Source organism: Echiichthys vipera (genome assembly GCF_963691815.1).
Source record: "Echiichthys vipera genome assembly, chromosome: X".
In the NCBI taxonomy this organism is placed as follows: Eukaryota; Metazoa; Chordata; class Actinopteri; order Perciformes; family Trachinidae; genus Echiichthys; species Echiichthys vipera.
In genome coordinates, this window is record NC_139825.1 from 38,662,155 (window position 1) to 38,676,365 (window position 14,211).

General features: G+C 42.7%; 1 protein-coding gene across 1 annotated transcript in view; it reads right to left on the minus strand.

Annotated features, from left to right (window-relative positions):
- Window positions 1-14,211, minus strand: part of cdh4 (cadherin 4, type 1, R-cadherin (retinal)) — a gene marked incomplete at its 3' end in the record, with an annotated part of 224,366 nt that overhangs the window by 31,741 nt on the left and 178,414 nt on the right. Inside the window, exon 7 of the mRNA XM_083938972.1 lies at window positions 5,395-5,539. Coding sequence (XP_083795098.1) covers window positions 5,395-5,539 — 145 coding nt within the window. The remainder of the gene's footprint in view (window positions 1-5,394; window positions 5,540-14,211) is intronic.

Consider the following 14,211-nt stretch of genomic DNA (forward strand, 5'->3'; position numbering starts at 1 on the left):
GGTGAGAGGGTTTATAAAGACCACTAAAAGCAAAAGTACAGGGGAAAGTCAGGGAGTGAGCGGGCAGGGGTTGGAGTGTGTATGAGGAGAGTAACTCTCATCAGTGGAAGAATTAATTAGTGTATGTAGAGAGTAAAGTCATTCAGGAAAATCCCATTTTTCTATGTTGAGGAACACTGAAGATACTATAAAGGCAACTTTTATATGGAAACTTACACTCATCAAATATACTTCTGAACTTTAAAGAAAGTCAATTGCTATCCCTCTTCGAGGCTAAATGGGTATATATTACTGTAGCACTCAATAAAAGGTCACATGTTGTTTTGACAAGACTTCAGACCTACTTAAAAAACTTGGCCTTAATGTGTTCTCAAGATTGGCACTGTGATAAACATGACTAACAATAAGGAGCACAGTGGAAACACCTGCTCACAAAGTCTAGGGCCAATACTGATTGAAATATCTTTGGGCTTTTTTTATCCTCACCTCCATCACTTCATCTTTTCACTTCTGTGCCACATCCTAATTAACCCTCCAGGCAAGATGGAGAATGAAAGTCTCTTAAATCTCCCTGCAACTGTTAGCAAACTCTTCAGGAGAAGAGAGAGCGAGAGGGAGAGAGAGAGAGAGAGAGGGAGAGAGAGAGAGAGACAGACAGAGAGAGAGACAGAGAGAGAGAGAGAGAAAGACATGATGCCCCTGTCCCCCCATTGGGAGGGCAGATCGACTGAGACAAGGCACTCAGTTGCTGCTTTTGATCTTGCTTTTTCATTTAGGAAGGCCTTTTCGAGAAAGGCAGTCCATAAAAGGAAATAACTTGCTGTCAGAGTCGAGGGAGAAAAGGGAGAGGGAATGAGAAGGACTGAACATCAGATGTGAGAGTACACAGCAGCTCCAAACCTGAGAGCTTTCTGAGGGAGATCTTTATCCGAGGCCGCTCAACACAACGCAAGGACCGTCTCATGTCACAGTCTTGAGGATTTTTATTTTGGACACCTTGAAAAGGCAGCTTCATGTTTTTTTCAACATATGCAAATGTACTGGATGTTAGCGTATAGCTCTTGAGCCACAAACCACAGGTGTTTTTTCGTGACAAACTATAAAATGACCGATTTGCACAAACAAATGATGTCTTCAGTTTTTTTCTTAACAAAAGGGTACAAAAATAAATCTTAGCGCTGACGGAGTGCAGACTTGTTGAAAGACAAAGCGGGTTTTCCCAGGATAATCCTCAGAGTTCCAGATTAATTCCCATTTATTCCTCATTAACAAGAGTTGAATGTGATCAGATAGCTCATTTTTTCATGTATTGTTTTGTTACGTTTGATTACCTGCACAAATTAAATTCTATTAGTCAAAGGTTCATTTGGTGCTGAGCGGCCGGAGGCAGAAAGTGACAAATGACTGATCCTGGCTGATGGCTTGATAGGATCTCTCCTACATAACATCTGGTGACGGTGATAAGGGCGGTTCCCTATAGGTCTCCCTCTTTGATGGTGTTTACCCAGAGCTAGATATGAAGATGTATTGTAATGCTTCAGAGTACCTTTGATATCTGGGTCTGTAGATACAGAATATGATACTACTGCAGCCTTACACCTTTCCCCCCTTTGCTCGGTATTTAGAAATAAAAAGGGGCCCAAAGTTTGTATTGAACAACTATCCGTAATAAAGGCTTTTGCTTTTCCACACAGTTAAAAAAAAAATACAAGCATGAAACATTCAAAATGTTTCTATATACCATATACACATCTTTCTGTTAATATAGTGCCAATAAATATGCCTTCAATTAAGTTTCCATAAGGATGACGAGATGATGAGTATGACATGAAATATTTTTGGATTCATTTGAACCACCTCGTGTTAAAGTTGAAAGAAATGACACTTACAGGAGAGGTTCACTTAAAACAATATAAATTGTATAAAGTACTTTCTGTGGACCCAAGAAAAGGTTTTCAATGAAATGATATTAAAGGTAAAATATGTGTCTTTTTCACAGTGACTGGACAAATGTGTTTCTTGATGAGTTGTGTATTTGATATGATCCCATGATTGCCAACAATATTCAAGCCATAGAAAATTTTAATTTTACCGTTACATTTGCCTGTCAATAGCGTCATATGTGGTTGCCTGCCAAAACATGTCGTAAATTGAGCTTTGAGTCACATTTTTACAATACACTTTTTAGATCTTCACTATATTTTAACCAGTGAAGGATTTAAGTCATTGGACACCTTAAATTATCAGAGAAACAAACTGAGTAACCCTCTGGGACATCATGTTTCTACTGAGCAGTGTCAGTGAAACACAGATTTCTAATGTGAAACTGCTTCATTCAGTGTTTTTACCTGTTTTAATCACCACATGCATTTGTTTGGCAGAGGAGGAACACAATGTGATGGCGGATGTATTTCCATGTGAAAATGTTGTAATAGATATGAATATTATTTGATGTGTCAAGTTTATGAAATGTTGTTTTTGCAATTTTATTTTAATATTTAATGTAATGAATGGTTACAATAAATGTTTTTCGATTGTAACTGTAGTTTCTTGTGAATTATTATGTGGTAATAGTTATGAGTATTCTTTGATGTTTCACCACAGATTTAACGTGCTGTGGGCAGTAGGAGATAGAGAATTATGATATTCGAGCAGCATCGCTGGACAACCTTCCTCAAGCTGCACCTGTCAGCTGCAATGTTGTGATACGTTTCAACATACCACCTGCATTCAGGATGGAAAGAGTATGTCAACTGAGTAACACCTTAGAGATTAGTATAGTATTAGTACTGTATGTTCGATACCACAAATTGATGCAAGCCACGTGCAAGAACTGGATGCACAATGGAGATCTTTGAAGTGCAGCATGGGTGGTTACTGCACTTTATTTATCACTTAAGTTTTCAGACTTGAAATTAAAGTTAAGCTTAAAGAATTTAGTGGAATAAACCTATAATGTAAGAAGAAGCCAGGTGAAGTGCATAAGTGAATAAGTGTAAAAAAAATAAATAAAGGAAAAGTGCTCTTCAGGATATGCAAAGGATAACTGAAGAGAGGAAGTAAAAAATATAGAGAATCTAACGCACTCCCATCCAAAAATAAGTTTTATTTGTGCTCAGGAGTGCCTCAGATCCCTCTCTATTTCAGAACATATAGTTATTTTATTTAATCTTCATATTTTTGGTTATTGTCTTGGGTTTTATGATTCAATGTAACAAGAGTTTCTGGGGTCAGAATTGGTATTCATCAATGTACCTTTCCTCAAATCTTAAAGTTGCCCATGTATCACGTCCTCCATCTGCAGTGCTGCTGGTTATACTGTAAAAAACAACTTAAGCAAAACATTGCAGCACTTAACTTGAGGTCTAAACTTGCCCAATTGTTAATGTGTAAACTATGTAATTGGCTGAGGATATTTTAAAGCTGAAATTGGCCAGAAAAGTATAAAATGTCTCCTTGAATCTACACTGAAGAGGAATCACTGTCATTCTTCTTTTCTTCTACCAGTAGGTTATTTGATGCCTATTTCCCTAATTAGAATTCATCAATTCAGAGACCAATGACTGAGAAAAGGAAGCTTCACAGTCATAATTTATTCCTTGACGCCACTCTTAACACCTGACACTGTATGACAACCAACATGTTACTTGCCAGTGATTGCTTCATGAAGAGCAGAGCAATTATTCTGTCTGTACATAGTGTAGTACTGTTGTTAATTGGTATCACAGATCACCTTCTGTTCAAAACTAAATTTAATTTAAAGACACATGCTCTCAGTTACAACTAAACAGAGATTATCAGAGTGAACAACGAAGAAAGTAGCTTTTGGAATGTCTGGTTGCCCTCGCTAATTAGGAGCTCTGTATATAGACTCGCGCTCCACTGAGGAGTAACCAGTGTTCACACACACACACACACACACACACACACACACACACACACACACACACACACACACACACACACACACACACACACACACACACACACACACACACACACACACACACACACACACACACACACACACACACACACACACACACTTTCCTATATTGTTTACAAATTCCCCTGAGATTAAACTTTGCAACAGAACAATATCTGAACGCCGTGAAGACAAACATGGGTCCTCGGGGTCTGATTGTTAGAACAAGAGTTCTTCCAGTCGAGACATGAAAGCTACTTGCACATTCTGTTCTCGTCTCTGGCTTCGCACTGACCACAGCACTGTTCCCTGATTCCGAGGGAAGGTCTACATCTCTCCATGCTCTGCAGAATCTGATAACAATGCATCGAGCAAAGATAGTGTGACACAAATATCTCATGAGCTCACCCTCGTCTCAAGGAAAAATTCACACCTCAGAATGTCGGTTGGCCGTACAAGTCTAAAGCTCCTTCGAGGATACTGTAGGTCAGATTGAAACATTGAAGTTTTCCAAAGGTCCCTTTGAAGAGCTGATTGGTAAAAGTTACTGAAGTGCAGTTATAAGACAAAACATAATCATTAAACAATAAGAGGCTGTGCAAAACAGTCATTTAAAACATTTTCTTCTTGCAATTCTTTGTATTTTACACCAGTACAATAAAACCTCTTAGCTTTTCGTGAATAAGTCTAAATCACAGCTTCAGATGAAATATTGTATTTTCTGCCCATTCACTTCAATCGTTACATTATACAATTTAAATGGTTACAATAGTATGTGATTGCAGAGTATTTTATGGCTCCATTATGACTCAGCCATTCAGAACTGAACAAAAGGTGCATCAGTGCTCAGGTCGTCCTCCTATAACAAAATGAGGCAGCGTGTCCTTTTCACTTTTCCTTTAGTCAAAATGGGAGCTTTGTTGTTCAACTTTTGTGTTAGGTAACTCTAAATTTGACAGGTGCAAATGTGAACCTTTTTGCATAAAAGAAACTCTAAAAAATTATCTACACAAGGATTTGTTGTAGAAAGGAAAGAACATGAAAAAAAGCCTCTTTCAACCTGTGACGAGGGATCACAAGGGATGTAAATCACAGCTGTAATATTCAATAAGAGCTAAAAAAAATACTCGAAAGCTTGCAAGTGAGAGTTAAGAAGTAATTTCTTCTTACAGTTGGTAAATAAGGCCCAATGTTGATGATGACTTCACTTACTTTTGTTACATAACTTAGGTTCTCATTTAAACTTGAACCAAAATCTTTTCATGAATCTAACCAAGTAGTTCTAAAATAGTTATTTTAACCCAAATCGTGATATTTTCTTAAACCTTACCAAGTAGTTTTGTTGCCTAAATGGGTTATAAATATATTTCCTTACTTTTGTTAATGCAGTAATAATTTAAACATTTGTATCTAACTAATTCCCGTATAACCCTGGAGCTGTTTGGATGAAGAGTTGGAGCAACTCTTACCTGGTTTGGACCCTTCAGCCACAGAGCCATTGTACACCTGGTTCTGAAACTCAGGTCTGTTGTCGTTCATGTCGATCACATAGATGTACAGATCGATTGGGTTCTCCACCTGGTTTCCATTCATGTCCACTGCATGAGCTCGCAGCTGTGAATATACATAAATGCACACAGAAAAAAAGGGATCATTAGCGATCAACGCTGAAACTGAATAAATATTCCAAATTGTAGCTCAGCTGACAACAGGCCGCTGTTGATATGATAAGAAACTCTGCAGACTGTCTGGACTGGAAAAGCATACAACTTTGACTTTGTTAATTGGCAACTTCACTTTAGTGGCACATGCTCTGTTCCTTGTCTGCCAATTGTCCTGTTGGTGCCTTCGCATGGACTACAACAACACAGAAAGGGGCAAAGTAGTGCAATGGTCCATTCACATAAACAACACCTATTTTGTTGCTACAGTAGCACAGCAAGCGGCCAAACAAAATATTACAGAGGTGTTTCTGCTCAAAGCTGTGGCATCTTTTTTTCTGTGGGATAATGTTTGTCTCAGTTTGTTTTGAGAAAGCTGGCCATTTGGTGGGATGTCTCTGATTGATGAGCTGTTCCTTGACAACTCACAGGGTGAGAATAGAGAGAGCGGAACAGCAAGCGAATGAAGAAAAAGCGGCACAGGAAAAAGGCGAATGAGATTGGAAAGTGATGAGGAGAGTGAATGAGTCTTGTGCAAGTAACTGAAAGATGGAAACACAAAGAGGCAGTGTGGGGGTGTGGAGGCTTGAACAAGGAGGACTGACAAAAGCAATCATCATCTACAGTGGGATGTCTTAATCTCTACCACTGCTGTCACACAACCTCTACTCCTCACCAATCCCCACAACTGATATCTAACATTACGCAAAGCTTTGTAATAGCCCTGGAACTAAACCAGCAATGTTCGCTGTGACTTACATTACTCTCATTCAATTGCCCAGAAATCCATATCCTCTGTAGAAATGTTTCATCTCAATCGCAGCTTGGCTTGGTAAGAGGAAAAGGGCTCTCAATCTGGCTAAAACTGTCACACTGGCAGCAAAATATTGTGTCTGCCTCCACCCAGTTGAGGAGGATCTCCCTGCCAAAAAATTTACAGGAAGTCGTGATGTATAGTGGGTTGACATGAAAGATTGAATGGCAGCACCTGCCTCCACCAAAGCACATCTAATCATGTCGACTTTTGTGCCTGCCTGTCAAGGATGAGCATTCACACACATGCATCCAAACACCAATTCAGACACACGTTTACGCATACTAACATGGACATTGAAAAAATTGCACGGATCGAGGCTGGGGAGACATACACTGCCAATCAAAAGAAACCTCTTTAGACACTTAATTATCCTCAAGATGCTAGTTTTCCATTGGCTGAAGCACAGCAAACAAACATGGAGAGGAGACCCAACAAACAAACAAACCCAATCTGTTTTCTCAGCTGTGAACACTGCAGGCAGAGGGATGCGTGGCTGTGATATGTGTGACTGTGGTATGTGTGACTGCTTCAGTGTTTTTGTGTGTGTATGTTTTGTCCTTTGTGCCTGTGGATTTGTATGTGTATATCCCTGCATACTTCCTCATATTTCTAAATGTGTAGTATGCGTGTCTGTGTCTGTGTGCTCGGTGAAGGAATTGGAAATGTGATCTAAGGGCCTGTAGGAGTGTGCGCATCTCGCACACTGCAAATGTATGTGTGTGAACTCAGAACAGTATTCTGAAGGGTGAGCTTTAGTATGAGTGGACCAACCACAGAGGGGAAATAGAGTTTGGATTTGGCCCATTGGTCTCCTCACCCAATATATAACCATACTGTGCAGTGCTTGTTTCTTTATCTACTAAAATATTGCAGCTACTGTATTGCTGCTTGTGCCAACTACCTGCCCATGTATAACAGAATTAAGTGTAATTTAGAATTTAAACTAATTATGCACTCATCAATCCCAGAAGCAAGTGGCAAGTGCAAGAACTATAACAGATAACCCTGCTGTTTACTACATATAGCCACATGCTAATGACAGACAAAGCTGTAATATTTGTTGTTTGTGTTGGACATTGCTCCCTTATTTTGTATCATACTCCTGCTGGAACATGTCTGATTATGTTGTGTTTGGTTTAGAAGACTTTATTTGTGATTTTTGACGGTAGAAAATCCCACCATACCATCAGTCTTCTGCAGTAGTACAGAGATGGAAAACAGGAAAGTGGAACGGAGACCTGGAAGTGCTGACCAATCAGAGCAGACTGGGCGTATCAAGAGGAGTACTTAAAGAGACAGGCAATGCAACAGAGCGTCTCAGACAGAGGGTGAATACAGGTGCCGCAGCCATGAGCTGTATGAGAAAAATAACATTAAAGCATGTAAGCATGTTCCAGTGGAAACACAAAATGCATGTGAACTTGAAAAAGAGTATAATAGGTCCCCTTTAACAATATTAATACTTGCTTTGAAGCCATCAGGTGTCAGCAAGCAAACACAGCTGAAGCTGAGATGGGAGGATAGGTGGGTGCAGCTGTCACAACTATCACCCTGTCTAAACATGACGTCAGGAGGGCTTTCCAGGTGGTATCAGTGGTACAGGCAGGGCATGAAATTGGCACCCGCCCACACGCCAAATGCAGGTCACTTTTGTGATTGGCGGGTTAAACTGTCAATCTACCTGCCACATTGGCGTGTAGCCAATAAGACAACACAACCCTGAGCAAGTGTACTGTCCTTTTCTTGGACTTTCAAAAATGAGAAGAAGAAGAAAAAGGAAAAATGTAGCAGCGTATTGCTGGCTGCAACAGAAGAAAAAGAGGATGAGGAGGACGATTGAAAAAATAAATAAAAAAAGGCGTTTTAATACAAAGTGGAGAGTGGAAAGGGAATGCAAGGTTCGCAACTGGCTTGTGTACGACGCCACAACAGAGGAGATGCACTGTCGGGATTGCCGTATGTTTGTCAAGTGGAGGAAGCAGAGGGGAGTGTCTGCTACTCCTCCTCTTTTGAGCCCTCAGTCTATAGTCTGTGCTCTGTGAAAGGGTTTTTCAATCAGTGTCTGACCTTTGCGTTCTGTTAATTATTATGTTTGTTATTGTTGTTGTTTATCTAAATGTTATTCAGTCAAAATAGTCAAAATATGTCTTATCTTGAAAAGCAACATAAACGTATAGGTTATTTCTTATAAATGTAATATTTGTTGTTTATCTAAAATAAAAAAAATAAAAAGTTAAACCTGGGTATCTAATGGCACTACAGTGACAAAGAAACAGTGTTGACTAAATAAATGAGACTATCAGTGAGATGATTGGCTGTTTTTATTTCTCATCTCATCTCATCTTCATCTGCTTATCTGGGGTCGGGTCCCGGGGGCAGCAGCTTTAGCAGGGGACCCCAAACTTCCCTTTCCCGGTCCACATTAACCAGCTCTAACTGGGGGATCCCGAGGCGTTCCCAGGCCAGTGTGGAGATATAATCTCTCCACCTAGTCCTGGGTCTTCCCCGAGGCCTCTTCCCAGCTGGACGTGCCTGGAACACAACTACCTAGGGAGGCACCCAGGGGGCATCCTTACTAGATGCCCGAACCACCTCAACTGGCTCCTTTCAAAGCAAAGGAGCAGAGGCTCAACTCCGAGTTCCTCAAGGATGACTGAACTTCTCACCCTATCTCTAAGGGAGACTCCAGCCACCCTCCTGAGAAAACACATTTCGGCCGCTTGTACCCGCGACCTCGTTCTTTCGGTCATGACCCAGCTTTCATGACCATAGGTGAGGGTAGGAACGAAGATTGACCGGTAGATCGAGAGCTTTGACTTCCGGCTCAGCTCTCTTTTCGTCACAACGGTGTGGTAGAGCGACTGCAACACCGCCCCTGCTGCTCCGATTCTCCGGCCAAACTCACGCTCCATCTTCCCCTCACTGGTGGACATGATCCCGAGGTACTTGAACTCCTTCACTTGGGGTAAGGACTCATTCCCTACCTGGAGTAAGCAATCCACCGGTTTCCTGCTGATAGCTATGATCTCAGATTTAGAGGTGTTGGTCCTCATCCCAGCCGTTTCACACTTGGCTGCGAACCAATCCAGTGAGTGCTGAAGTTCACTGACCGACGATGCCATCAGGACCACATCATCTGCAAAAAGCAGAGACAAGATCCTCAGCCGGACAGCTTCCCTGACCACCGGTGTCCACCACGGTGTTCGAGGGTTACCGTCCCTTGAGGCACCTAAGACCTTGATGCCACAGCTCAGCGCTGCAGCTTCAGCAATGGAAGCTCTGAACATTGCCCACTCCGGATCAATGCCCCCAACCTCCAGAAAAGCTCCGCCAGAGGTGTGAGTTGAAGATCTCTTGGACAGGGGCCTCCTCCAGACGTTCCCAGTTCACCCGCACTACTTGTTTGGGTTTACCTGGTCTGTCCAGAATCTTCCCCCATCCTCTGATCCAACTCATCACCAGATGGTGATCGGTTGACAGCTCTGCCCCTCTCTTCACTCGAGTGTCCAAAACATACGGCCTCAGATCAGATGATACGATTACAAAATCGATCATCGACCTTTGGCCTAGGGTGCTCTGGTACCACGTACAGTTATGAGCATCCTTATGTTCGAACATGGTGTTAGTTATAGATAATCCGTGACTAGCACATAAGTCTTATAACTGACGACCACTCAGATTTAGATCAGGGAGGCCGTTCCTCCCAATCACGCCTCTCCAGGTGTCTCCCTCATTGCCCATGTGGGCGTTGAAGTCTCCCAGCAGAACTATGGAGTCCCCTACCAGAGCCCCATGCATGACTCCATTCAGGGTCTCCAAGAAGGCTGAATACTCTGAGCTGCTGTTTGGTGCACAAACAACAGTCAGAGTTTTCCCCCCTACCACCCGCAGGCGTAAGGAGGCGACCCTCTCATCCACCGGGGTGAATTTCAACACTGCGGCGCTCAGCCGGGAGTTTGTGAGTATCCCCTCACCCGCCCGGCGCCACACACCCTGAGCAACTCCAGAGAAGAATAGGGTCCAACCCCTATCCAGGAGTACGGTTCCAGAACCGAGACTGTGTGTGGAGGTAAGCCCCACCAGAACTAACTGGTAGCACTCCACCTCCCGCACAAGCTCCGGCTCCTTCCCCAGACAGAGAGGTGACACATCACTTTTTTGGGCTGTGCCCGGCCGGGCTCCATGGCAAACTCAGCCACCAGGCGCTCGCCGGCGAGCCCTACCTCTGGGCATGGCTCCAGACGAGGGCCACGGGCTTCCTCCGGGCAGGGTCTCTCTTCCTCTTCCTTGTTTGTCCATTGAGTCTTTGTGAACCATTCTTAGTCCGGCCCCTCGCCTGAGACCACTTTGCCATGGGAGACCCTACCAGGAGCACTAGGCTCCAGACAACACAGCCATCAGGTTCACAGGGACACATATTTCTGTTATATTCTATTCTAAATGCCTGCCACACCAGGTCAGATACAGTTGTAAGTCATTATTTAGGCCTAGTCATTAATGAGATTAAGTTTATTAATAACTAAACAGCACTTTAATGTGGATTCTGAACAAGTTCAAAAACCATTCTTATGCATTTTCTGAGTCGTTCACCTTTATTTTAGGGCATACTCACACTGTCCTTCTGGCCGGGGCCAAAACCGTTTTTTCAGCTAAAGCCAAGTACCTTTAAGCAGTGTGAGTGCACCCGCTCTGCGCACAACTGCGGCCAGCGGGCCGTCCACGGCCCGCTTGAAAGAGGTTGGCTTTACCGGAGCCGTTTGCACATGTACGAGCACGAGCGTGCGCACGTGTACGAGCACGAGCACGAGCCCTACGGCAGTAGCGTTATGTCTGCCTGTTCAGACATGTAAATAGAAGGACGGACCACGCGCGGACATTTAACAACAACAATGGCGGTGAAAGGTTCACGTTGGTGTGATGCGGAGGTGGAGTGTTTACTGCAGATTTGGTCGGATGAAAATATTCAAAAACAGTCGACAAGACTCACAAAAACTCCGAGGTCTGTGGAAAGATTTGTAAACAAAGCCACACACACGCGATCAATGCGTGTGACGTGTTACGGCATGATGGCGTATGGACAGCAAGAAGCATTGGCCGGCCCTGGCAGTGTGAGTACAAACGGGGCTGGGGCGCGGGGGGGAGAGGGAGGGGGGACAAGTACCCTAAAGTCCGGGTCGCGGTACGGAAGGACAGTGTGAGTACGCTCTTAGGCACAAAAAAATTCTGGCTGGTAAAAAAATATTGTTTCATAAATACACCTGCCACAATTCAATTCAATTCAATTCAATTCAATTTTATTTATAGTGTCAAATCATAACAAAAGCTATCTCAGGACACTTTACAGAGTAGGAAAAGACCACACTCTATGACTTATTTATGATTTACATAGACCCAACAATTCCCCGTAGAGTACGGTGGCAACGAAAACCTTCCCTATAACAGGCAGGAACGTCAGACAGACCCAGCTCTGTGGAGGACGGACATCTGTCTTGACCGGTTGGGGAGGAAGAAAAGGAGAGAGAAAGAGAGACAGACGGACACACTTCCAGAGATGCAAGCAACCAAAGCGTAACAGTAACTATAATAATATCTATAATAATGTGAATATGACTTAAATGTTAAGGCAGTTAATACAACAGAAAAGTAGAAACAAGCACAGCTAAGGTGATAGGATATGACAATGACAGCAATTTTGGTGGCAAACATGATCAATGATGAGTAGTGGCAATAGCATCTACGATACAGCGAGACATACCACTGATGGTGTTTTTATGGTTGCAAAATTTTAGTTTATTAAACTAGTGATAGTATATCACACGGCAGCAGGCCACACCACGATCAGCAGAGACCTGCGAGATGACAAAGCACAAACAGCTCCGGGGAAGAAGCTGAATTTGTAACTTGCATTGATGAGACATGAATGATACAGAAAGAGAGGAGAGAAGCTCAGAGTATCAGGAAAAGTATTATCCCCCGGCGGACTAGGCTTATAGCAGCCTTATTAAGAAGAACAAAATCTTATTGTAAGCCCTAGCTGTAAGCTTTATCAAAAAGGAAAGTTTTAAGTTTACTCTTAAATATGGGGACAGTGTCTGGCTCCCGAATAACACTTGGGAGTTGGTTCCACAGGAGAGGAGCTTGGTAGCTGAAGGCTCTGCCTCCATTTCTACTTTTGGAGACTCTAGGAACCACAGTGGCTAGTGGCAGAAAAAGTTGACTTTAGGCCCTGGGTACGGGTCCTCAAACTATGTGCTGACCAACTCACGCCAGTGTTAACAATGGTATTCGACCCTGGCTCAGTGGTTCAATAAGTCCACCACCATTCACTTTACTTTTTAATTTTTCCACCTCAGTACTGACTTGACTCCACTTGACTTGATGCGCCAGCCCACAGCAGGAATTTGCTTTTCTACTGCACTGTATGGTAGCTCTGTGTATTTTGGCCATTACTGTAAAGTATTTGTCATGTCTCAAAAACCACAGAGTAATTATTTTACTTTCATACTGTTGGTGGTGTCGTGTTTCAGTGCTCCAGTTCTTCTCACAGTCTGTCTGGAGCTCCGTGTTGTCAGGCAAAAAGTAATGACAGCAACAATAACAATCTGTACAGCATACAACAATCCTTGTTTTGCATAAAGCACCCCCCCCCCCCCCACACACACACACCAAAAAAAGTTAAAAAATTAGAAGAAACCTCAGAAAGAGCAACTGAGGAGGGATCCCTCTTCTATGACGGACAGACATTCAATAGAGGTTATGTGTACATAATAGATCTACAAGCAGTAATAAAATCACAATTTAAACAATGAAGATGAATAATAAAAGATATAAGAAGAATATGAATCCAGGAGGACATTGAGCAACATCCATCAAACTGACGTGAACCACACAACCTCCTCTCTAAGCATGATGAGATGAATGCAAACGTCTCAGCAGCACTATCAGATCATTTTGATTGTTGGATATGTGCAAAGCACACATACAAACACTCACTGCACAGTAAAATACATGCTTTCATGCAAATAAACAAAAATAATTCTCATATTTGCTCAATTCTGAAGCTCGAGAAAACTGAAGCTCAGGCTAACACCCACTCTCCTCACCTCACAGATCACTTCCCTCTGGTGTTAGTCTGTCAAAAACAGCAGCCTTGTCTCTCTTTTCACTTGAACCTGAGACTAACAAGCAAAGTTTGGCCTGTGAGAACGCAGCAATGCTGGAAAATTCCTGTCAAGTTGAAAGAAAGTAAGCAATGGACTAAATTTCCCCTGGGTCAAACTTTGGCTACATTCTCCTACACTAAATCATACATCACCAGCAGCATGGGTCCACGGGAGTCTAAATAGGATCGGCATTCAACTTGAAGTGCCCTTAACCTAACATGCTGTTCTCAGTACCGGCAGTGTCAAATATGAACTGTTTACTGAGCAGCTGTCTTTTCCCCGGGACCAATAACCTGGCTGCTTTATTGATCCCAATTTGCTGGTTGAGTGTAAGAGCAGGTATGTAGGTACAACAAACACACACGCAGCAGTGTCCAGAGCTTGAACGTAGCAACTAAGGTAACAAGAGGCTCATCTAAAACTAGATGGATCACACATGCATATAAAAGAACGAGACAAACCAAACAAGAAGACAATCATCTCGGGACTTTGTGTTTGTTTATAGTCATCTCACGTCCTGTGTGTGCATTGGGGTTTATAATGTGTACATACTGCTCAGAGTGTGCGCTGACAGAGACACTGAAGAGATCTGCTCCTTTATTCTATTCCTCCTCTGAGACAGCAGCGTGCTTTTGAATTAGCTCT